The sequence below is a fragment of the Ranitomeya imitator genome, chromosome 6 (assembly GCF_032444005.1).
Source record: "Ranitomeya imitator isolate aRanImi1 chromosome 6, aRanImi1.pri, whole genome shotgun sequence".
Taxonomy (NCBI): Eukaryota; Metazoa; Chordata; class Amphibia; order Anura; family Dendrobatidae; genus Ranitomeya; species Ranitomeya imitator.
This window is the reverse complement of record NC_091287.1, coordinates 338,961,266-338,985,916: the sequence shown is the minus strand read 5'-3', so window position 1 is coordinate 338,985,916 and position 24,651 is coordinate 338,961,266. Positions and strand designations below refer to the sequence as shown.

The window sequence follows — 24,651 nt, the reverse complement described above, 5'->3', positions numbered from 1 at the left end:
TTTGTATGCAAATGTTTATTTAAAAAAAACACTAGTTTACAACCACCTTTTATCAAGGCTAGTGGATTAAAAACTATTTACAGGTGTGAAAATACATAGTATTTGCAGTTATGACAAGTGGCCCCTGGGAGAGCAACTATAAGGACATTTGTGTCTGTACTGGCAGTTACTTTGCATCACCAAGATAGATTTCCATCTAACTCTTGAAATCCTCCACAAGTTCCAGTAAACAGGCTGAATTTGTAGTGGCAGTTCCAGTCAGTTTACACTTCTATAACAGTCCACTTATGCAGTTTTATAGTTCATGGTTCATCATGTTCCATGCTGGAAGATAAACATGACTGTTGATCCTCCAAGTCTGCTTCATCTTCACATCTGGCTTCTTGCAAGTCTAAGTTTTTCAAGTCTTCAAGACTTGAAGGTGCACTTCCAGTAAGCCTCTAAAATAAGAAACCTGAACAGTTATGCCAGAAAGATAGAGAAGAAAAAAAAATCCTCCACACGATCGAGCTAAATATGGTACAACATTAGGAACCTAGTGTTAATGATGCATATATAAATTAAGCAGCAGAACTTTAAATCCAGGGTTGTACTCGCCTCAACTAAATTTGCCATGTACTGCACATGTCCTGCTAGTTCCATGAGTTCATCATTTTCCTGCTTCAGTCGTACAATCTCTTCATCTTTGAGCTCAATTTCTTTGTGCAGCTGTCAAACAGATGGCAAGATTAGCATTTGAGTAGAGACCTTTAACCTGAAGTCTATGACAAGTTGCATAGTATGTTCACAGCGGTGAGACATGTCTCAACCCCTAGCTGAACTAATCAGACAGAAAACAAGTGACTTCACAAGGGGACTACAGCTTTAGAGATTTGCATTGACAGTGTGAAATCATTTTATGTTCATGTTTCAGCAAGTAAAAAGTGATTTCTGTAAGGCCAGAAATGCAACTCCAGAATACTCCACCTTTCATTGGAATGAGAAGTCTCCCATTTATCTCACAGCAACATACTTAGTAGTGGTTTGCAGCATGTAAATTTTTTTTTTGCCCATACAAGAAAAAAAATTATTAAAAAAAATGTGCCTTATGCATGCATTTTTACAGCTGCAAAGCAAATGTATGCAAATCCCCCCCCCCCCCCAAAAGAACTGTAAGGCTATGTACACGTTGCAGATTTTACTGGAATTTTCAGTGCAGATTCTGCATTTCTTGGCAGAAGACGCAGGTCAAAATCTGCCTTTTTTTGGTATGTGCACAAGTTGCAGATCTTTCTTTTTTTACCCCGGCAGATTTCGATTATGGAATGGGTGCAGAAATGCAGCAGATCTGCAAAGAATTGACATGGTCCTTTTTTAATCTGCTGCGTTTTACGTGCAGATTTTTCCGAACCATTAGCACAGCATAATTTTTTTGCCATTTACATTGTACTGTAAATCACTTGCAGATATGCAGCGTTTCTGCATGAAAACAACAAAAGCTGCAGATCTGCAGGAAATCTGCAGTGTGCACATACCCTTACAAATGGAGGGCAGCTCTTGCAGAAGCAACTTTAACCCCTTCACGACATGCGCTGTACTAGTACTGCGCATGCCGTGAATCCCCTTTGATGTGGGCTCCGGCGGTGAGCCCACATCAAAGTCGCAACATGTCAGCTGTTTTGTACAGCTGACATGTGCACGCAATAGTGGCGGGTGAAATCGCTATTCACCCGCCGCTATTAACCTGTTAAATGCCACTGTCAAACAGACAGCGGCATTTAACTACCGCATCCGGCTGGATATGATGTCATCGCCGACCCCCGTCACATGATCGGGGGTCGGCGATGCATCAGGAAGGTAACCATAGAGGTCCTTGAGACCTCTATGGTTACTGATGCAGGTCTGCTGTGAGCGCCCCCCTGTGGTTGGTGCTCACAGCACACCTGCATTTCTGCTACATAGCAGCGATCTGATGATCGCTGCTATGTAGCAGAGCTGATCAGGCTATGCCAGCTTCTAGCCTCCCATGGCTATTGAAGCATGGCACAAGTTAAAAAAAAAAAAAAAATGTTTAAAAATATGAAAAAAAATATGAAAGTTTAAATCACCCCCCTTTCGCCCCATCCTAAATAAAAAAAAAACCAAACCTACACGTATTTGGTATCGCCGTGTTCAGAATCGCCCGATCAATTAAAAAAAAGCATTAACCTGATCGCTAAACGGTGTAGCGAGAAAAAAAAAAAAAATCGAAACGCCAGAATTACTTTTTTTGGTCGCCGCGACATTGCATTAAAATGCAATAACGGGCGATCAAAAGAACGTATCTGCGCAAAAAAATGGTATTAAAAACGTCATCTCGGCACGCAAAAAATAAGCCCTCACCCGACCCCAGATCACGAAAAATGGAGACGCTACGGGTATCGGAAAATGGCACTTTTTTTTAGCAAAGTTTGGAAAAAAATTTCACCACTTAGATAAAAAATAACCTAGTCATGTTAGGCGTCTATGAACTCGTAATGACCTAGAGAATCATAATGGCAGGTCAGTTTTAGCATTTAGTGAACCTAGCAAAAAAGCCAAACAAAACAAGTGTGGGATTGCACTTTTTTTGCAATTTCACCGCACTTGGAATTTTTTTCCCGTTTTCTAGTAAAAGACATGGTAAAACCAATGGTGTCGTTCAAAAGTACAACTTGTCCCGCAAAAAATAAGCCCTCACATGACCATATTGACGGAAAAATAAAAAAGTTATGGCTCTGGGAAGGAGGGGAGTGAAAAATGAAAACGCAAAAATGAAAAAGGGCTGCGACTTGAAGGGGTTAAATAGCTGATCATGAGCCAAGCATTGAACCCCCAAATGATCAAATACCGAAAGCCTATCGTGAGGCTAACCTTTGTTTTAAGATTCCCAGATACCTTTTGAAGTAATGTGTGGTTACCTTTTCATTCTCCTGCAGTACTTCATAGAGTGCCTTTCTCCTTTCCTCTGCAAGCTCCTTCCAATACTGGTATGTGGGATTTTCTGTAGACAAAGTTCAGGATTAAAACACAAAAAACAAAGATGGGTAGTTTGTAGATTAAATACAGCAGGCAATGAGGATTTACCTTTTACCATAAGTTCATAAGCTTCATTTGAACAGTCTTTATTCTCCCTTTGCTCTGGGTCAATAGCAACTTCCACCTTTGCCTTCTTTGAGATGATCTGATCATTCCACAGTTTCCTTTTTGTTGAGTTTTTGGTCTACAGAAAAGACGAAGCATTAAAAGACTCCAAGTTGTGTGAAGATCCACTGCACAGCAAATGCAAGTTTGTACTATATTACTGTGTTGTAGTGTGTTCATGGAACAATGTGGATTTACTGCATCTAACGAATGCCTATGGGCAAGACCAACATCTCCACTGCAGATAGACATGCTGCAGCTCGTAAATGAATGACATTGCAATAGCTTGCCTGCAGCAAATAGAAGCACAGGGGACAAGGGATTTATAGAGATCCCATCAACTTGATCTTATATCATAGTACACAGAGGTTTGGATGCAGCACAGGTGAGCTGAATCCAAAATGCTGCTATTCCTTAGACCGTAGATGTGAAGGGAACTACACATACCTCAGTAATACGGCCAACAAGCTGACCAGTGGCAGACTGCTGAATCACCTTAAGAGTCCTCCGCTGTACATTGTCATGTGCTTTGTCATTAAAATAGTCCTAAGAAGGGGAAAAAAAAAAATTTTGTGTCAACACTAAATAGATTTACACAATTACAACAGTGCCCCCAATTCTTAGGGTACCATCACACTATAACATTTCGATCGCTACGACGGTACGATTCGTGACGTTCCAGCGATATCGTTACGATATCGCTGTGTCTGACACGCAGCAGCGATCAGGGATCCTGCTGAGAATCGTACGTCGTAGCAGATCGTATGGAACTTTCTTTCATCGCTGGATCTCCCGCTGTCATCGCTAGATCGGTGTGTGTGACACCGATCTAGCGATGCGTTCGCTTGTAACCAGGGTAAACATCGGGTAACTAAGCGCAGGACCGCGCTTAGTTACCCGATGTTTACCCTGGTTACAAGCGTTAAACTAAAAAAAAAAAAAAAAGCACATACTTACATTCTGGTGTCCATCAGGTCCCTTGCCGTCTCCGCTTCCCGCACTGTGACTGCCGGCCGTAAAGTGAAAGCAGAGCACAGCGGCTGTGCTTTCACTTTACGGCCGGCAGTCACTGAGTGCGGGAAGCAGACTGCAAGGGACCTGACGGACACCAGAATGTAAGTATGTGCTGTTTGTTTTTTTTAGTTTAACGCTTGTAACCAGGGTAAACATCGGGTAACTAAGCGCGGTCCTGCGCTTAGTTACCCGATGTTTACCCTGGTTACCCAGGGACCTCGGCATCGTTGGTCGCTGGAGAGCTGTCTGTGTGACAGCTCCCCAGCGACCACACTACGATTTACCTACGATCACGGCCAGGTCATATCGCTGGTCGTGATCGTAGGTAAATCGTATAGTGTGACGGTACCCTTACACAGAACAGAGGCCTATTCTTAGGCCAGACAAGCAATTTGGATAAAAGCTTTAATCAATATACTTAAAGTAGTGTAAACAAGGATTACATTGAGAATGATTTATAATCTGTACCGCCACCACACTACAGCAAACAAGCAGCTAGATAACAGGTTAGAACTGTATCACTGCCATACTGTGAGAAAGTCACTGATTCCCACTAAACTCTGACAGGAGCCTCAGCTTTCCCACGGTCAGGTTCTACTGCTGATTATTATCTTACTGTCAATCAAAAGAACAAGTGTTGAAGACTGTGGGAACCTGCATTGTTAAACATTTCAACCATTATGTCAAGCCCTTTAAAGTTATGGATTATCACATTCTCAAGTTACAACATTTGACACCAGTGGCTCCTGTGACAGGTAACTGTACAGCACATGTTATCTCATGGGAAAATCTGATTTTAGCCTGCAGTAAACTGTCCATTCAAACTATCCAGACGCATTACTCAAGCCAACAAGGTAAATACTGAATATATAAATGTACAAAGTTGGGGCATAATAATCATCCTCTTGACTGACAAACTGACTAAGGCAACATCTCTGCAATATCAACCCAAGTCAGAAGGGGATTATTTTCTACCACATGAAAACAGAATAACCTGCTGAACAGCTGAAAGGTTTTTGCCAGGCATGGGAAAATGCGCATTTACACCAGCTTTACTAGTGTAAATTTTACAAGTCATACAATCTCTGCCCAGTTTGCCATCAGCATGTAGTTGTGGTAAGATGTAAGTTATGGCTAGCACTATAATTTGGGACTTTTAAAAAACAGCTATAACCGCAAGGAATAAGGCTACGTTCAGACTAGCGTTGCGCGCTGCTGCGTCGGCGACGCAATGCACGACGCACACAAAAACGCTGCATTTTGCGACGCGTGCGTCGTTTTTTGCCGAAAATCGGACGCAAGAAAAATGCAACTTGCTGCGTTTTCTTGGTCCGACGCTAGCGGCAAAAAAGACGCAAGTGTTGCAAAATGCAACACAAAAACGCATGCGTCCCCCATGTTAAACATAGGGACGCATGCGTCGCCCGACGCTAAGGCGACGCACACTAGCAGAACGCTAGTGTGAACGTAGCCCAAGTGAAGAATTAAAGCCAGGTGAACACTTTGCAAAACTTTGATCATGTCATAGTAGATGTATTCAATAGAACACGGCCCAAATAAGTACAGCCACCAGAGGAGTGGAGGTTGGCATACCCAGTAGCCACCTCTACAAGCCGCATTAACAGGGCTTGTGCAAGATAAAACGCAGGTCCCATTGGTGGAAACTACTAAAACATTTATGGTATATCCTAAAGTTATACCACAGTTGTACATAATTAGTACTCCTTTATGGACACATCCATCCAACTGAGTCTGCTGAGGAATCTCTAGCAAAATAAGTATTACATGCAGATCTGCCATGCAGTGTAAAGGCTGCAGCAACAGATCTCACATGCTAGACTTCAGGAACTAAACAGCTGATACATGCTGCTTGTGGCTTGAGCAGCATGTATCAGACACTGCCTGCGTGATTTGTATGGCATGTTTGACAAACATCTGAGAAATTTCAGAAAGATGCTTTAAAAGCTGCTGACCGCTTCACCCCACACAGCAGCACATGTACATTAGCATCCATCACTTGGGCATTGCTTGCGCAGATTGAGAACATCGCTTGTTGGAAGGAAACAATGTGGCAGAAAACGCTGTACAACGAGAAGAGGAGACCGGACCCTGAAGAAGATTGTGGAGAAGGACCGATTCCAGACCTTGGGGAACCCGAGGAAGCAGTGGACTGAGTCTGGTGTGGAAACATCCAGAGCCACCGTGCACAGGCGTGTGCAGGAAATGGGCTACAGGTGCCGCATTCCCCAGGTAAAGCCACTTTTGAACCATAAACAGCGGCAGAGGCCTGACCTGGGCTACAGAGAAGCAGCACTGGACTGTTGCTAAGTGGTCCCAAGTACTTTTTTCTGATGAAAGCAAATTTTGCATGTCATTTGGAAATCAAGGTGCCAGAGTCTGGAGGAAGACTGGGGAGAAGGAAATGCCTGAAGTCCAGTGTCAAGTACCCACAGTCAGTGATGGTGTGGGGTGCCATATCAGCTGCTGGTGTTGGTCCACTGTGTTTCATCAAGGGCAGGGTCAATGCAGCTAGCCATCAGGAGATTTTGGAGCACTTCATGCTTCCATCGGCTGAAATGCTTTATGGAGATGAAGATTTCATTTTTCAGCACGACCTGGCACCTGCTCACAGTGCCAAAACCACTGGTAAATGGTTTACTGACCATGGTATTACTGTGCTCAATTGGCCTGCCAACTCTCCTGACCTGAACCCCATAGAGAATCTGTGGGATATTGTGAAGAGAAAGTTGAGACGCAAGACCCAACACTCTGGATGAGCTTAAGGCCGCTATTGAAGCATCCTGGGCCTCCATAACATCTCAGCAGTGTCACAGGCTGATTGCCTCCATGCCACGCCGCATTGAAGCAGTCATTTCTGCCAAAGGATTCCCGACCAAGTATTGAGTGCATAACTGAACATTATTATTTGTTGGTTTTTTTGTTTGTTATTAAAAAACACTTTTATTTGATTGGATGGGTGAAATACACCAAGGTTACTTACTGGTAGCCGGTTTTTCCGGAGACCATGACAGCACACATGAGAGAGGGGATCCGCCCAGTCAGGACAGGAAACCTACTGAAATAAAAGGGCGGTACCTCTCCCTCGCTTCAGTTGGTTTTCAGAGCATGAGAGGCCTCCTTGGTTAGTACACATGGTAATCCACCACCACATTATAATAACAAAAACACCCAACTAAAAGTGCACACCAAAGGGTGAAAAAAAAGGGAGGGAATATACAGGTGCTGTCATGGTCTCCGGAAAAAACGGCTACCAGTAAGTAACCTTGGTGTTTTCCCGTCTCCCATGACAGCACACATGAGAGATTTTTGGAGAAAGGAACACCTTAGGGAGGGACCACCGCTTGCAGCACCCTTCTACCAAAGGTAAGGTCAGTAGAGGAGGATAGATCTAGTCGGTAGTGTTTAAAGAAGGTAGATGGTGAGGACCAGGTAGCAGCCTTACATATCTGATCAAGCGATACCTCTGCTTTTTCAGCCCAGGAAGTAGCCACGGCCCTGGTGGAGTGAGCCTTGATGCCTTCAGGGATCGGAACGCCACATGCAGTATAGGATAAGCTAATGGCCTCCCTAATCCACCTGGCAATAGTACCTTTGGACACCCCATGACCTTTCCTGCTACCCTGGAAAGCTACAAATAGAGACTGATCCTTCCTCCACTGACTAGTCAAGGATATGTACTGTAACAGACCTTCTTACATCAAGAGTGTGAAACCTCCTCACCTGGATTTTTTGGATTAGCACAAAAAGAGGGTAATACAATTTCCTGACTCCTATGAAATTTAAGGACTACTTTAGGTAGATAAGCCGGGTCTGGTCTAAGAACCACCCTGTCATATATCTGAGTGTATGGAGGACAAATGGACAGGGCTTGTAAGTCACTCACTCTACGTGCGGACGTCAAGGCTACCAATAGCACTGTTTTTAAAGTAAGAAATTTTATTGATAATTCTTGCAGGGGCTCAAAAGGTTTCTTAGTTAGAGCATCTAAAACGAGATTTAAATCCCAGGGAGGAATTTTTTGAATTACTACAGGTCTAGACCTACTACATGATCTAATGAACCGAGCAACCCATTTATTGGAGGCTAAATTGCAATGATATAAAGCTCCTAATGCTGACACTTGAACCTTAAGTGTACTGGTAGCCAGTCCTAGCTGTAAGCCTGCTTGCAGAAACTCTAAGATAGCACCCACAGGAGCCTCGTCTGTCAAAGGTTGTCCTAAAAACTCTAGAAATCTCTTCCATGTCCTACCATAAATTCTTGATGTAACTGGCTTCCTGCTTTTCAACAGGGTAGAGACTAACCCTGGCGAGAATCCCTGTCGGCTCAGTAATGCCCTCTCAAATTCCAGGCTGCCAGATGGAAGCCCTTCACTTGAGAGTGGCATACTGGACCCTGGGTAAGCAGGTCCGGGACCTCTGGTAGGATCCATGGATCGGTTACCGACATTTGTCTTAAGAGAAAACCCATGGCCTTTTCGGCCAGAATGGAGCAATCAGAATCACTCTTGCTTGCTCCGACCTGATCTTCCTCACTACAACCGGTATTAACGCTATTGGAGGAAACACGTAAGCGAGACTGAACTTCCACGGTATTTGAAGGGCATCTACTGCAACCGGGTTCCCCCTCGGGTCTAGTGAACAGAACCTCTTCACCTTCCTGTTTTGAAGCGTGGCAAACAAGTTATTACTGGCTCTCCCCAGGCCTGTACTATTTGTCGGAATACCCTGGGATTCAGTGACCATTCTCCCTGTTTTAGTTTTTTTCGACTTAAGTAGTCCGCCTTCGTGTTTTCGACCCCCTTTATGTGTAGAGCTGTAATGGACAGTAGGTGAGATTCTGCTAACTGAAGGAGCGCCGATGTTGCTTTCATGAGTGAAAAGGACCTCGTTCCCCCCTGATGGTTGATATATGCTACTACCGCGTAATTGTCGGACATTATTCTGGTATGACGACCCTGAAGAATTGGGAGGAAATGTTTTACTGCCCTTTCTACAGCCCATAACTCTCAAATTGGATGTTTGAAGCTTTTCTGTATGGGACCAGGACCCCTGAACGGAAAGAGACCTTAGATGTGCCCCCCATCCTGTACCACTCGCGTCTGTTGTGATCACATCCTCTATTGGAGTCAGCCACTGAACCCCTGAGCTCAAGTGATCCCTTACTGACCACCAGACTAGGGAATCTCTGACGCTTATTGAGAGGTGAATTTTTCCCTCTAAATGCCCTTCTAACAACCTCTGTGTTGACAGGACCTCCCACTGTAATTGCCTCAGATGAAGTTGTGCCCATTTTACAGCGGGAATACAGGATGTTAGTGACCCTAGCAGGGACATCGCCTTTCTTAATGTCATTACAGGTTGATGAATCGCCAGTTCCACGAGACTTTGTATTTTGGAAATTTTGTTCTCCGGCAGGAGACAGTTGGCGCGTGGAATCCAGAATCAACCCCAGGAAGGATTGAATCTTTACCGGTGTTAATCTTGACTTGGCGACATTTACCTCCCAACCTAATACTGCTAGGGTCGTAGTCACTTCTATCTGCGCAAGACAGTGATCCACTGATCTGCCTATTAGGAAGTAGTCTAGGTACGGGACGATGACTATGTCCTGGGAACGGAGGAAGGACATGACCTCTGACATTAATTTTGTAAATATCCTTGGCGCTACTGATAGACCAGATGGAAGGGCAGCATACTGGTAGTGTTTGAGCTGACCTTGGACGAACAGAGCTACCCTCAGAAATTTTTGATAGTCTTGATGTATTGGGACATGGTAGTACGCGTCCTTTAAGTCTATAGCTGCCATGAAGCAGTCTGGAAACAGCATCTTTATCGCTGAGCTTACCGACTCCATCTTGAAGGAGTAATTTTGTATTGACCGATTTAGTTTTTTTAGGTTGATAATAGTCCTTAGTGAGCCATCTGGTTTTCGTATCAAGAAGAGAGGGGAATAAAACCCTTCTCCTTCCTCTACTTTTGGAACTTCTACTAGGACCTTTTTTAGAAGTAGCCCCAATACCTCTGTTTCCAGAGCTAGTTGTTCTTCTGGAAGCTTCCTGCAAGGTGTTAACACAAAAGTCTGTTGAGGAAGATGAATAAACTTTATTTTTAGTCAGTCGTTGACAACATTCAACGGCCAACGACTGGGGGAAATATTCAACCAGGCGTGATGATAGAAAGAAAGCCTTCCCCCTACTTCTAGCATGGCGTCATTGGGGGGGTGGGGGGCTTTTTTGTGGATGTGGAGAGACCCTTAAACATATACCCTGATCCTTTTCTATCTCTATAATCCCAGTTTCTTCTATCCCCTGGAGGGCGACCTCTATTAAAATTTTCCTCTCCGAAAATAAGGCCGTCTGATATCCACTGGAACGGGGAAAACCTTTTTTCTTGTCGCCAGCTTTTTCTAAAATGTCCTCCAGTTTCTGACCGAAGAGGAATTTGCCGTCACATGGAATGGAACAGAGTTTATTTTTTGAGGGCAAGTCCCCTGGGCACCCTTTCAACCACAAGGCATGTCTTGCCGCGTTAGACAATCCCGCTGCCCTGGCTGCAAGTCTAACAGAGTCGGCTGAGGAATCCGCTACAAAGGCCGCAGCTCCTTGTGCCATTGCCATATTGGCTAGGATTTCATCTCTCGGCACTCTAGATTTTAATTGATCCTCTAATTGTTGCAGCCAGACTATAAGGGAGTGGGCAACACATGTACCAGCTATTGCCGGCTTTAAACCTCCTGCGGCTGCCTCCCAGGTATGTTTTAAAAAAGCGTCGGCCTTTTTATCCAGAGGGTCTCTAAGGACGCCTGAATCATCCAAGGGTAGGGAAGACCTTTTAGAAGATCTGGCCACTGCACCATCAATTTTGGGGGGTTTGTCCCATATTTCTGAATCCTTATCGTCAAAAGGATAACGTCTCTTGGAAGCTGAGGGAAGACTACCCGACTTTTCAGGCTTCTTCCACTCCTTTTCTATAAGGGTTTTAATTCTATTATTTACAGGGAAGGTACGCTTCCTCTTCTCCTCCAAGCCACCAAACATAACGTCCTCTACAGATCTGGACTCCTTCTCGTCCTTAAGGCCCATTGTAGCCCTAACAGATTTAACTAGTTTATCTGTATTTTCAGTTAGGAAGCATGGTCGGCCCCCAACGTCACTGTCCGAAGAGGAGCCCGAGAGTACAGAAGAGGATGAACAAGGAGACAGAGGTCTTTCTTGATATTCCTCATCAGATTGAGGGGTATCAGAATCTGGAACAGTCTCTAAGGTCTTGCTACTTCTCTTTTTAAGGGCTGATTTTAAAGACCCTTTAACCTCTGCTCTAATCATGGCCCTGAGGCTAGCGGCAAAGTCAGGAGTTTCATCTTGAATAGTTTTTTGAATGCAGTCCGCACAGAGGCTTTTCTGCCATTGGACTGCTAGCGGGGCTTTGCAGAGGGCACATTCTTTATTCTTGGACTTAGCACTAGCCTTCCTCGGCGCCTGATAAGCAAGCAGAGATATGTAGCCCATTAACACCATGTGACATTCACGAAGATCACTCACCACCCGCTGACACTCAAGGGTACCGGCTTTTGAGGCTGATCGGGAGTACGGATAACGTCCCTCCTAGAAGCTGAGGAGTCCTGTGATTTCCGATCCGGGCGACTGCCGCTTCTCCTTCTAACATGCTGGTGAGCAGACATAACTCCTGATAAATTCTCCTGCTGCTGCGGTGATGAGTTCGAGTGTTGCTCTGTACAGTCTTCCATAGTGGAGCTCTGTATATGCGAGCACTCTTCTTGTGGATTCACACCCTTTTAAAGGGTGATCCATTCTGCTCACCGCCTCCTCCGGTACCATTACTGCCCCTCCCCCCGCCTCTGCGCCAACTGGAGACCGCCAGGGGACTCCTGAGACGCCACAGCACTTGTTCATGGGCGCCGCCATCTTGGATCTGGCGCGCAGCGGCGTCACGAGGCCACGCCTACTCCCAGCATGCCCCGCGCGCATCACCGCCGCGCACCCGGAAACCAGAGCCGGCAGCAGCAGAGGGGGAAGAGAGCGGCGTGGCAGCCGCAGAAGAGCCACAGGACCCCGGACTGCGCTGCCAAACGCCCGCACGCGCGCTAAGGCCCCAGGACCCGCGAACGGCGCTTCCACACCCTGAAGGCCGGCCTACAGGCATTCTGCCTGTTCTTCCAGAGCCGGGACAGGAGTGGGTGAGTGGAATCTTCAATCAACGTACCGCCGTACATTCAGTACAAGGGTTCCCCTCAGGACAGGAAACCCAACTGAAGCGAGGGAGAGGTACCGCCCTTTTTTTTATTTCAGTAGGTTTCCTGTCCTGACTGGGCGGATCCCCTCTCATGTGTGCTGTCATGGGAGACGGGAAAATGCTAATTTATTGAGACAGGTTTTTTGGGTTATCAGGAGTTGTATGCCAAAATCATCAGTATTAAAACAATAAAAGACCTGACAAATTTCAGTTGGTGGATAATGAATCTATAATATGAAAGTTTAATTGTAATCATTACATTATGGTAAATAATGAAAGGGAATTACACTTACTGGTAATTCGGTTTCCAGGTAGTCCCTCAGGACAGCACCCTGGAGGACGTCCTTCCTTGACCTATAGCGGGACAAGATCATAGAGAGGTTAAAAGGACCCTCCCACCTCCAGTGTTGTTTCAAAGTACCACCGAGGAATGGAAATAAATGGTCTATACATGCCCTTACAGACACGTGTGTAGCAAACCCTTTAACGCCTCCATCTTAATTTCGAGCCATGGTGACCCAAAGGATGAACGATCTGCCGGTAGCTTAATCCCGTGCAAGCCTAAAAAGGGAACATAAGGGAGGGAACTATGGGTGCTGTCCTGAGGGACTACCTGGAAACCGAATTACCGGTAAGTGTAATTCCCTTTTTCCATTACGTCCCTCAGGCCAGCACCCTGGAGAATACCAAAGCAACTCTCCCAGGGTGGGTACAGAAGCCAGGAATCAAAGTCCAAGGCAAAAACCGGACTAGATGATAAATAAATGATCTGAAAGATCAGAAAAACCATAGATATCTATAGAGATCCGCAAAGAGAATCACTGTAGTGGCTGATATACATCTATAATGGCCAATTTCAGTATGAAATGTGGTAAACAAAATAAGCATCAGAAGTAGAGTGAAATACACCCATTGTACTCCAATACCAATAATGAACCACGGCAAGTTATTTATTGTGATAGATACTTGTAGACATCACAGCCCCAGAATAGGGTTAGAAAACCTTATTGCCCAGCAAGATATGGTGAAAGTCCCAGCCACCACACCATGAGGACTGTACCGACCAATAATAAGCTCCATGTGCTTATAACAGGACTGTTCCTTCATCGGTCCTTCTGGGCTCAGGTTAAACCTTGGTTACAGACCAGCTTACCGTACTACAAGGAGACCTGCAGGACAGAGGCCCTGGACTGCGGGAAGATCAAACCAATAACCGTTAGTACATGGATAATGGCAGAGCATTGGGATGTACGCACATTACTCATCCAGGAGATCATGTCTATTCCAAATCCGTAGATGTCTAACCCCAAGTAAGGGTTATATATTGTTGAAACTAAGGAATACACCATCCGGCAGGTAATCTCTCCTGCCATTACCAACGTCGGGCTTCTCTTTAGAAGCGCTGAAAGAAACGTGGATCACCACGCCTGTTTTACTGATGTTAGACACAGGGAGTCTGGACTCTGAATCGATGAAGGTGGTGGTGAAGGTGGTGCTAGTAAAATCTTCCGACACTTGAAATTATTCGAAACTGCATTTATACGAGTCATTGGTCCAGACATTATAAGCATGTCAACTTATTTGTCCATATCTGCATATACGCACATACATATCCCAAGAGGCAATCTTCTCAGGGATCTTTATACACTCAGACTGCCATTGTGGGAGTAACCATAATCCATGGCTAGAGAAAAGTAGGTTTCTTCCTCATCACAGAGGGAGATTCTCTACTGTGAGGCAGTGAGACTATGGGGTCTTAACTGTAAGAGCCCTGGATACAGATTCATTTATCTTAGGAGCCGCGAGTATGGGATCCTCTGCCGCACAACACAGTGCTGCCGCTTCACCACAAGGTACAGAAGGCAGTGCTGATGTCCCTGGTAAACATAACGCAACAGACTTATGGGACAAGAATCTGTCCGATTGCCAAATGTGGAGTTTGGGAAGGATTAACAACAACAATAATAAACTTTATTTATATAGTGTCAATATATATCGCAGTGCTTTACAGTTTGACAGTTTCAAACAGTCATAAGTAACAACCACATATTAAAGCAAAATAAAAAAAAAGCTGACAATCTACAATGAGGTGGGGAAGATACAAAGTACAGATGTGTATTTACAATATTTTATTTACAATGATGGCCAGCCATCTTCAGGGGGTGGGGGATAGATGGAGATAGTGAATGGGCTACACACACACAAACATAAAATGACTTATTAGGGAACGTGATAGGCCGCTCTGAACAAATGTGTCTTAAGGGAGCGCCTAAAACTATGCAAATTGTAGATGGTCCTAATATCTTAGGGCAAAGCATTCCGAGGCGGAAGGAATCCTTACTTCCAACTCGTGGGATCTTCCACTCCCAGGACAGAAGTATGTCCTTTTATAGGATTATAGGATGTACCAAAATGACATATGACATCTTATAAAGCCAATTATGTAATAGACTTGCCTTTAGCACTCAAGGTAGAACCTACCTGAGAGATCTGTTCCAAACCGAAGAAATGCAAATTTTACTAAGCCAATTCAAGCATATCTGTTTGCTTGACTAAGCCATGTTGTAAAGAAAGAAGTAACAGAAGCTGGATCTGGGTCCGAAAACACAAGGACTCCATATCCAGAGTTGAGGCCCAAGACACTAATGTGAAGTTGTAGGCCGAAGATACAATGTGCGGCCACACAACAAGGCACCAGACAGAAGGTCTGACCCATTGGCTCACAGCCAGAGGCGAAAAAGGCACCAAGTCCGGCACACTAATGATACCCCCTGCTCTGCAAAGGGCACCGAAACCCTATGATGCAAAATGATGCATAGGAACTATGAGGCAATGAAGCAATATGATGCACAAAGTTACTAAGAAGTGCTATGATGCATATAGCAACTATGGAGAAATATGATGCACAAAGGCAACTTGAAGCACTATGATGCATATAGGAACAAAGAAGCAATATGATGCATATAGGAACCATGAAGCAATCTGCTGAAAAATAATGCACAAAGGTAATATGAAGCGCTATGATGCATATAGGAACCATGAAGCAATATGCTGTAATATAATGCACAAAGGCAATATGAAGCGCTATGATGCATATAGGAACCATGAAGCAATATGCTGTAATTTAGTGCACAAAGGCAGTCGGAAGCACTATGATGCATATAGGAACAGTGATGCAAAATGATGCACAGAGTCACTATGAAGCGCTATGATGCACATAGGAACCATGAAGCAATATGATGCAGAAAGGCAATATAAAGCACTATGATGCATATAGGAACAATGAAGCACCATGATGCATATAGGAACCCTGAAGCAATATGATGCAATATGATACATGAAGTAACTATGAAGCGCTATGATGCATATAGGAGCAATGAAGCACCATGATGCATATAGGAACCATGAAGCAAAATGATGCAATATGATACATGAAGTAACTATGAAGCGCTATGATGCATATAGGAGCAATGAAGCACCATGATGCATATAGGAACCATGATGCAATATGATGCATGAAGTCTCCCTAAGCTAGAAGATCGTTGGGTACAGCCGGGACCAGCTGCTTCGAAAGCATCACCAAACCGCGCGCCGTAATTGCCTGTAGGACATTATTGCAAGAGAGCTTGGCTGAGTAGATTACACAAGAAGGAAAACACACAGCAAGTCAGCAGGATCTAGGAGCAACATGGCAGATGTGACAACCTACATGGTGAGCTGCAGCATGTGCTACATGTTCACAGATCGACCAGAAGAAGAATCCAATTTCACCTGTCAGAAGTGTAGACTAGTGGCCCTTTTAGAAGAAAAGGTGCGGGGTCTGGAAGAAAGAATAGCAACTTTGAAACTCATCAAAGAGAATGAAGACTTTCTAGACAGAACAGAAGCATCTCTACTGGTCACAGAAGGTGCAAAAAGTGTCAGAGAACCTCCAAAAGCAGATGAGTGGAAGCATGTGACCAAAAGAAGCAAGAAGACCATGGAGAAATCACCAACCACACAACTGAAGAACCGATATCAAATCTTTGTAGAGGATGAAGATGGCACACCTAAGAATGAAGCAATACCAGCAAGCAAAAAAGAAAAGGGCACACAGCAACAAGTGACAGCAAAAAGTACAGCCAAGAAGCAACGAAGAGTGGTGGTGGTGGGAGACTCACTACTGAGAGGCACCGAAGCAGCCATCTGCAGACCGGACATAACTGCAAGAGAAGTATGCTGCCTTCCAGGTGCGATGATCAAGGATGTGACCGATAGGATACCAAAGCTCTTCAGCTCCAAGGACGTCCACCCATTTCTTCTGATACATGTTGGCACCAATGACACGGCAAGGAAGGACCTACCGACAATCTGCAAGGACTTTGAAGAGTTGGGGAAGAAAGTAAAGGAACTGGATGCACAGGTAGTTTTTTCTTCTATCCTTCCAGTAGACGGGCATGGCACCAGGAGATGGAACAGGATCCTTGATGCAAACAACTGGCTAAGACGATGGTGCAGACAACAAGGATTTGGATTCCTGGACCACGGTGTGAATTACTGGTATGATGGACTCCTCGCCAGAGACGGACTACACCTCAACAAACCTGGGAAACACACATTCGCCAGAAGACTCGCTACACTCATCAGGAGGGCGTTAAACTAGAAGAAGAGGGGACGGGAAGAAAAACATTAGACTCGAACAAAGACGACCCAGGAAAACATACTCAGAAGGGAGGTAAGAACATTTCTAAAACAATCCACAGTGAGGAGATTGGAACAAAACAAAATCCTCTAAACTGCATGCTCGCAAACGCCAGAAGCCTGACAAACAAGATGGAAGAACTAGAAGCAGAAATATCTACAGGTAACTTTGACATAGTGGGAATAACCGAGACATGGTTAGATGAAAGCTATGACTGGGCAGTTAACTTACAGGGTTACAGTCTGTTTAGAAAGGATCGTAAAAATCGGAGAGGAGGAGGGGTTTGTCTCTATGTAAAGTCTTGTCTAAAGTCCACTTTAAGGGAGGATATTAGTGAAGGAAATGAGAATGTCGAGTCCATATGGGTCGAAATTCATGGAGGGAAAAATGGTAACAAAATTCTCATTGGGGTCTGTTACAAACCCCCAAATATAACAGAAACCATGGAAAGTCTACTTCTAAAGCAGATAGATGAAGCTGCAACCCATAATGAGGTCCTGGTTATGGGGGACTTTAACTACCCGGATATTAACTGGGAAACAGAAACCTGTGAAACCCATAAAGGCAACAGGTTTCTGCTAATAACCAAGAAAAATTATCTTTCACAATTGGTGCAGAATCCAACCAGAGGAGCAGCACTTTTAGACCTAATACTATCTAATAGACCTGACAGAATAACAAATCTGCAGGTGGTTGGGCATTTAGGAAATAGCGACCACAATATTGTGCAGTTTCACCTGTCTTTCACTAAGGGGACTTGTCAGGGAGTCACAAAAACATTGAACTTTAGGAAGGCAAAGTTTGAACAGCTTAGAGATGCCCTTAATCTGGTAGACTGGGACAATATCCTCAGAAATGAGAATACAGATAATAAATGGGAAATGTTTAAGAACATCCTAAATAGGCAGTGTAAGCGGTTTATACCTTGTGGGAATAAAAGGACTAGAAATAGGAAAAACCCAATGTGGCTAAACAAAGAAGTAAGACAGGCAATTAACAGTAAAAAGAAAGCATTTGCACTACTAAAGCAGTATGGCACCATTGAAGCTCTAAAAAACTATAGGGAGAAAAATACTTTATCTAAAAAACTAATTAAAGCTGCCAAAAAGGAAACAGAGAAGCACATTGCTAAGGAGAGTAAAACTAATCCCAAACTGTTCTTCAACTATATCAATAGTAAAAGAATAAAAACTGAAAATGTAGGCCCCTTAAAAAATAGTGAGGAAAGAATGGCTGTAGATGACGAGGAAAAAGCTAACATATTAAACACCTTCTTCTCCACGGTATTCACGGTGGAAAATGAAATGCTAGGTGAAATCCCAAGAAACAATGAAAACCCTATATTAAGGGTCACCAATCTAACCCAAGAAGAGGTGCGAAACCGGCTAAATAAGATTAAAATAGATAAATCTCCGGGTCCGGATGGCATACACCCACGAGTACTAAGAGAACTAAGTAATGTAATAGATAAACCATTATTTCTTATTTTTAGTGACTCTATAGCAACAGGGTCTGTTCCGCAGGACTGGCGCATAGCAAATGTGGTGCCAATATTCAAAAAGGGCTCTAAAAGTGAACCTGGAAATTATAGGCCAGTAAGTCTAACCTCTATTGTTGGTAAAATATTTGAAGGGTTTCTGAGGGATGTTATTCTGGATTATCTCAATGAGAATAACTGTTTAACTCCATATCAGCATGGGTTTATGAGAAATCGCTCCTGTCAAACCAATCTAATCAGTTTTTATGAAGAGGTAAGCTATAGACTGGACCACGGTGAGTCATTGGACGTGGTATATCTCGATTTTTCCAAAGCGTTTGATACCGTGCTGCACAAGAGGTTGGTACACAAAATGAGAATGCTTGGTCTGGGGGAAAATGTGTGTAAATGGGTTAGTAACTGGCTTAGTGATAGAAAGCAGAGGGTGGTTATAAATGGTATAGTCTCTAACTGGGTCGAAGTGACCAGTGGGGTACCGCAGGGGTCAGTATTGGGACCTGTTCTCTTCAACATATTCATTAATGATCTGGTAGAAGGTTTACACAGTAAAATATCGATATTTGCAGATGATACAAAACTATGTAAAGCAGTTAATACAAGAGAAGATAGTATTCTGCTACAGATGGATCTGGATAAGTTGGAAACTTGGGCTGAAAGGTGGCAGATGAGGTTTAACAATGATAAATGTAAGGTTATACACATGGGAAGAGGGAATCAATATCACCATTACACACTGAACGGGAAACCACTGGGTAAATCTGACAGGGAGAAGGACTTGGGGATCCTAGTTAATGATAAACTTACCTGGAGCAGCCAGTGCCAGGCAGCAGCTGCCAAGGCAAACAGGATCATGGGGTGCATTAAAAGGTCTGGATACACATGATGAGAGCATTATACTGCCTCTGTACAAATCCCTAGTTAGACCGCACATGGAGTACTGTGTCCAGTTTTGGGCACCGGTGCTCAGGAAGGATATAATGGAACTAGAGAGAGTACAAAGGAGGGCAACAAAATTAATAAAGGGGATGGGAGAACTACAATACCCAGATAGATTAGCGAAATTAGGATTATTTAGTCTAGAAAAAAGACGACTGAGGGGCGATCTAATAACCATGTATAAGTATATAAGGGGACAATACAAATATCTCGCTGAGGATCTGTTTACACCAAGGAAGGTGACGGGCACAAGGGGGCATTCTTTGCGTCTGGAGGAGAGAAGGTTTTTCCACCAACATAGAAGAGGATTCTTTACTGTTAGGGCAGTGAGAATCTGGAATTGCTTGCCTGAGGAGGTGGTGATGGCGAACTCAGTCGAGGGGTTCAAGAGAGGCCTGGATGTCTTCCTGGAGCAGAACAATATTGTATCATACAATTATTAGGTTCTGTAGAAGGACGTAGATCTGGGTATTTATTATGATGGAATATAGGCTGAACTGGATGGACAAATGTCTTTTTTCGGCCTTACTAACTATGTTACTATGTTACTATGTAAGTAACTATGAAGCGCTATGATGCATATAGGAACAATGAAGCACCATGATGGATATAGGAACCATGAAGCAATATAATGCAATATGATGCATGAAGTAACTATGAAGCGCTATGATGCATATAGGAACAATGAAGAAATACGATGTAATATGATACATGAAGTGACTATGAAACAGTATGATGCCGTATGATGTCACAGAGGCACTCAATATGATGCATAGATGTGCTATGATGCAGAATCATGCACAGAGGCAGTCAATATGATGCATAGAGGCACTATGATGCAGTACTATGCACGGAGGCACTCAATATAATGCATAGAGGCACTATGATGCAGTATTATGCACGGAGGCACTCAATATGATGCATAGAGGCACTATGATGCAGTATTATGCACAGAGGCACTATTATGCAGTATTATGCACGGAGGCACTCAATATGATGCATAGAGGGCACTATGATGCAGTATTATGCACGGAGGCACTCAATACGATGCATAGAAGCAGTATGACTAGGTCATGCCTGAAGGTGCCAAACAAGAGACCAGACTTACACTTTTAAGCAAAAGAGCAATCTATCAGAGTTCCAGATAAATCTCCACTCTGAACAGTACATCTCATTTGTCAGACCGACTCCACCTGAAGGAGCTAATTAATGAGCAGCAGCTGGAGGGCAGTCTTCATGGAGACAATGTGCCAATTTAAAACCCTGTGTCCTCCTATGGATGGAGTAGTTAAGTTGCAAAGAAAAGTGAAACGCCAGCTTATTGAACCAGAAAATGGAAAGCATGCTTCCAAAAACTCACTCTGAAGCCCAATCATAAGGCTCTGTGCAGACAAAACCTGCAACAAACTGAAGTCCAGTCATGAGATGTAGCCTGGACGTATGGCCTCACCACTGGGAGGAGGCGGCTCTACCCAGGAGCCCGTCCGCTCGACTGGTCTCTGGGGCTGAGGGACTCCCCACCGGGGAGTTTCCACCCTGGGCTACTCGACAGGGGGAAGGATTGGACCTGCCGCACGATCCCCCTAAGCCCATTACACAGGCTGTTGGCTGAGGAACCTCTCAAAGAGGAGTCAGCCATGGTCCGTCTGACCAGGAAAAGGGAAGGCTGAGACCCCCGAACTCTGAGTCCATCTGGTACAGCACTGATAGCTGAGGGACCTCTACCCAGTGAGGTGTCAGCCACGGACCACTTGACAGGGGGAAGAGAATCCACAGGCTATCTTCGCTCTAGGAGCAACCTCTCATACAACCGTCCCTGTAGGGACAGGAAAAACACTGGAGGGTGGAGGTGGGAGGGTCCTTTTAACCCCTCTATGATCCTGTCCCGCTATAGGTCAAGGAAGGATGTCCTCCAGGGTGCTGGCCTGAGGGACGTAATGGAAATTTAACACTATATGAGAAGGACCTGTAGCTGTTCAAAACATCTGACAGGTGTCAGGAAAGATGTGGGATCAGCACCAGAGCCAACATCAAAGTGAGAGATTCTGACGTGGGCATAACATTACAGTGACATTTTACTGATTTAGTTCCACCAGTTGGTCCATGAAAGTGCAGTGCAAGTTAAATTCTATACAAAAATCTCAGAATTTGGGGGGGGGAATGAGTTTAGTTTTTTTGACAGCTAAAGAAATTCTGCTCTGCCTACATAGTGCGACTAATAAATCTGCTACTGTGTTTTAAGTGAAGCTTTCAGATGACCAATACAGTGTAGAAGACTGACTTTCTTGGGCTCACTGAAATTTACTTGCACACTTACTATAAGATCAATTTCCTTCACCTCAATAAAAAGTTTAGCATTCATATTTATCAACAAAGATTCACACATTTGTTAAATAAAAGACAGCACTGGCAAGATAAGGGTTTAAATATTTACCTTGATGGAAGTAGCAGGTCTGTCCACATCAATTCTGGTTTTCTTGTTGGAATGCATGATAATCTGTACTGCACGCAGAGAAAAAAGTTTTTTTTTTTTTACTATAGGCAAATTATGCTGTGTGCATATACACGCCAACACCAATGTTCATTACACACAGACATTGACAAATGCTGGGGAAAACGATCAGACATGAAATGGAAATAAGCCTCTCCGCATGATAGCAAGTTTTGTCTTCTCCATTGAAAGCAAATTTAACACATGCAGTGGGAGGTGCTAAAGACAAATGCTTGGGGAGCCAAAGCCGCGCGTGCGTGAAAATGTAAAGTTACTCAGTTGGCAGCTTGGAAAAAAAATTAGCAGACAGAAAGTCAAAGCTCTTCGGCCACATTATATATTCACACAACCAGACCCCTCTGATTTGGGTTACGTCCACATCTGCACAAGAAATGTTGACAAATTAAAGGGATTGGCTATTACTAGGACAACCCCTTGATTCAAGTGTGGCTTCAATAAGCCAATAAAGCTTATACTTCACACCCATGCCACAATGTCAGCACTCAAATCTCCCTGAGCTCCTGTGCAGTTGTGACAGGCACCTAATCAGCACTAGTGTCACTGTCCCCACCTTCAGACAAGTCGAACACAAAGGGGAGTCCTGGCTACAGCTGGTCTCAGACTTCCTCTTCATGCTCAATTCAGTAGGAGGCAAGGACAGGCTATGTTTCCATGGTCAGGAAACGCTATGTACAGCATCCAGATGTTACAGCATAGTGGAGGGGATTTTATGAAATCCCATCTCCACTATGCGTTCAAAGATGCAGGTGGCAGACCTGCATATACGCACATGTGGCACGTCTTTATAGACTGCAGCATGTCTCTTGTGGAGACACTCAGTCTCTGCAAAATAAATTACAGTCTATGTAAAGGATGCAGAGATTATGCACAGTTCAATGGACAAATGCAGAATCACCATTTACAAATTCTGGCAACGCTTTGGACAGAGCAGGTATCTGCTGCATCCAAAGCACTGCCATTCCGGACTGTGGAAACAGCCTGTTTTCTGGAGGCATGACAAGAAGTTGTCCAAGTAGTGAACAACTTTAAACTCTTACAGGCAGGGCTCTCGAGCCCATGTAGTGACTACTATAGATCTGCAGTAAGCAGCCTAACCGGGACAGCAGCATTAATGGTTCAGATGTGAGAGCCCTTAAATGGAACCAGTTATCACAATTTAGTATGTTAAAAGGTATGGCCATAATGGGGCCTTTATACTGATTTACTAGTTACCTGTAGGGAAGAAACCCACATCATGGTTCTTGTTTAATTCACATTAAAAGTTTGGGTGCAAAAAAAAAAATTCACAGATGAGATGTCACCCATTGAACAACATCGGTCAGAGTGCAATCCGATTTTTTAATCGGATTGCACTCATCCGTTTCTCACCAATGAGTATGAGCCCTTAGTGAGATCTGTGGCCCAAAGTCATTTAACCTCTTAAAAACATCACTTATTTAAATCTGTGAAAATGGGCTGTTTGCCAGCTTTGATTCCAATTCTGATGCCCAGAACCCATTTGGGCCAGGCTATAAGGACCTCAGTTTGATACAGGGCATCACTATGTATTTTTAGTGTGAGATCAGTGGCCCAAATTCATTAACCACTTAAAATCATCATTCAAATCTGTGAAAATCAGCCATTTGCCCACTTTGATGCCAGTTCTGACAGACCTAGTTTTGATGTGAGGCTCCCTGTTTTACAGGTCTGCAGTGAGATATCAGTGGCCCAAAGGCATTTCACCCTTTCATTAACACCCTTCTGTGTTCGGTGACAACTTTGATGCCCATTTTTGTGCCAGTTTTACACATATTTGTAGCTGTTTAAGTGTATGAACACCAGGGCGCCTCACTGCATTGTATCTTGTTGTGATGCTTATTTTTAAAACCTATAAACCAAAAGGGGAGAAAAAAAAAATTGCCAAATAAGAAACTGACAAACCAACGTCAGCCTCGTCCATCCGAACGCAGATGGGCCGCAGCAAAGCCGAAAACCCCCCACAGTCCTGTACAGAGGGCATGGCGCTGCCACAAGTCCTTCCAAGCATCAGGAGAACCAGCCAGAACGAGTCCTGCCCGACAGCGGACACCGGCCGCACCGCACCTCCCCCGGAGAGAACAGCCGCCACACACCACCGGACAGGGCGGCCGGGGTCAGCCCGGACCACCTAACTGCAGGAGCTCTATGATAAACACGAGCACCTCTGTGAGGAGGCCATATCCAAGCCCACGGTAACCTGGAGAATTCGGGTGAGCATGAAAAATGGCGGGACATTACACCATTTACAGAGCGCGCCAATAGTCCTGGGACTTACCGCTGCAGCACAGGCCACCGACCGCTTCCAGCGCCTTCTCTGTAGTGTGCGACTCTCCCGCGCTCCGCCTCCTTTATACTTAGCGCCCAGACGTCACGTGACTTCCCCGCCCTTTCAGTGCTGAGCGCTCAGGTGTCACGTGTGAGCTCCCGCTCGTGGAGATTGGAGAAGCTGCAGTCTGTGTGGACTCACTGGAGCCTGTGGTAAAAATGAGGATCATTCACCACACACTGAGTGGGGCGCGGGCAGCACGCCATGCTGAAGGGTCAGTCCGCGAGGAATTGGTGGGCAACGCCTGGT

At 44.5% G+C, this 24,651-nt stretch overlaps 1 protein-coding gene across 2 annotated transcripts; it reads right to left on the bottom strand.

Moving 5' to 3' along the window:
- On the bottom strand, positions 1-24,467 carry GMNN (geminin DNA replication inhibitor). 2 transcript variants are annotated; one of them, XM_069730889.1, is made up of 7 exons: positions 24,352-24,467; positions 21,981-22,048; positions 3,589-3,687; positions 3,085-3,220; positions 2,919-3,001; positions 598-708; positions 1-440 (listed from the first exon to the last, which is right to left on the bottom strand). In XM_069730889.1, the coding sequence occupies exons 2-7, from the start codon at positions 22,035-22,037 to the stop codon at positions 303-305; spliced, it is 624 nt and encodes a 207-aa protein (XP_069586990.1). In that variant the 5' UTR covers positions 22,038-22,048; positions 24,352-24,467; the 3' UTR covers positions 1-302. The 2 variants fall into 2 exon arrangements, with proteins under 2 accessions (XP_069586990.1, XP_069586991.1); XM_069730890.1 differs by having other exon boundaries at positions 21,981-22,043; positions 24,352-24,424.
- Positions 24,468-24,651: the final 184 nt, after the last annotated feature.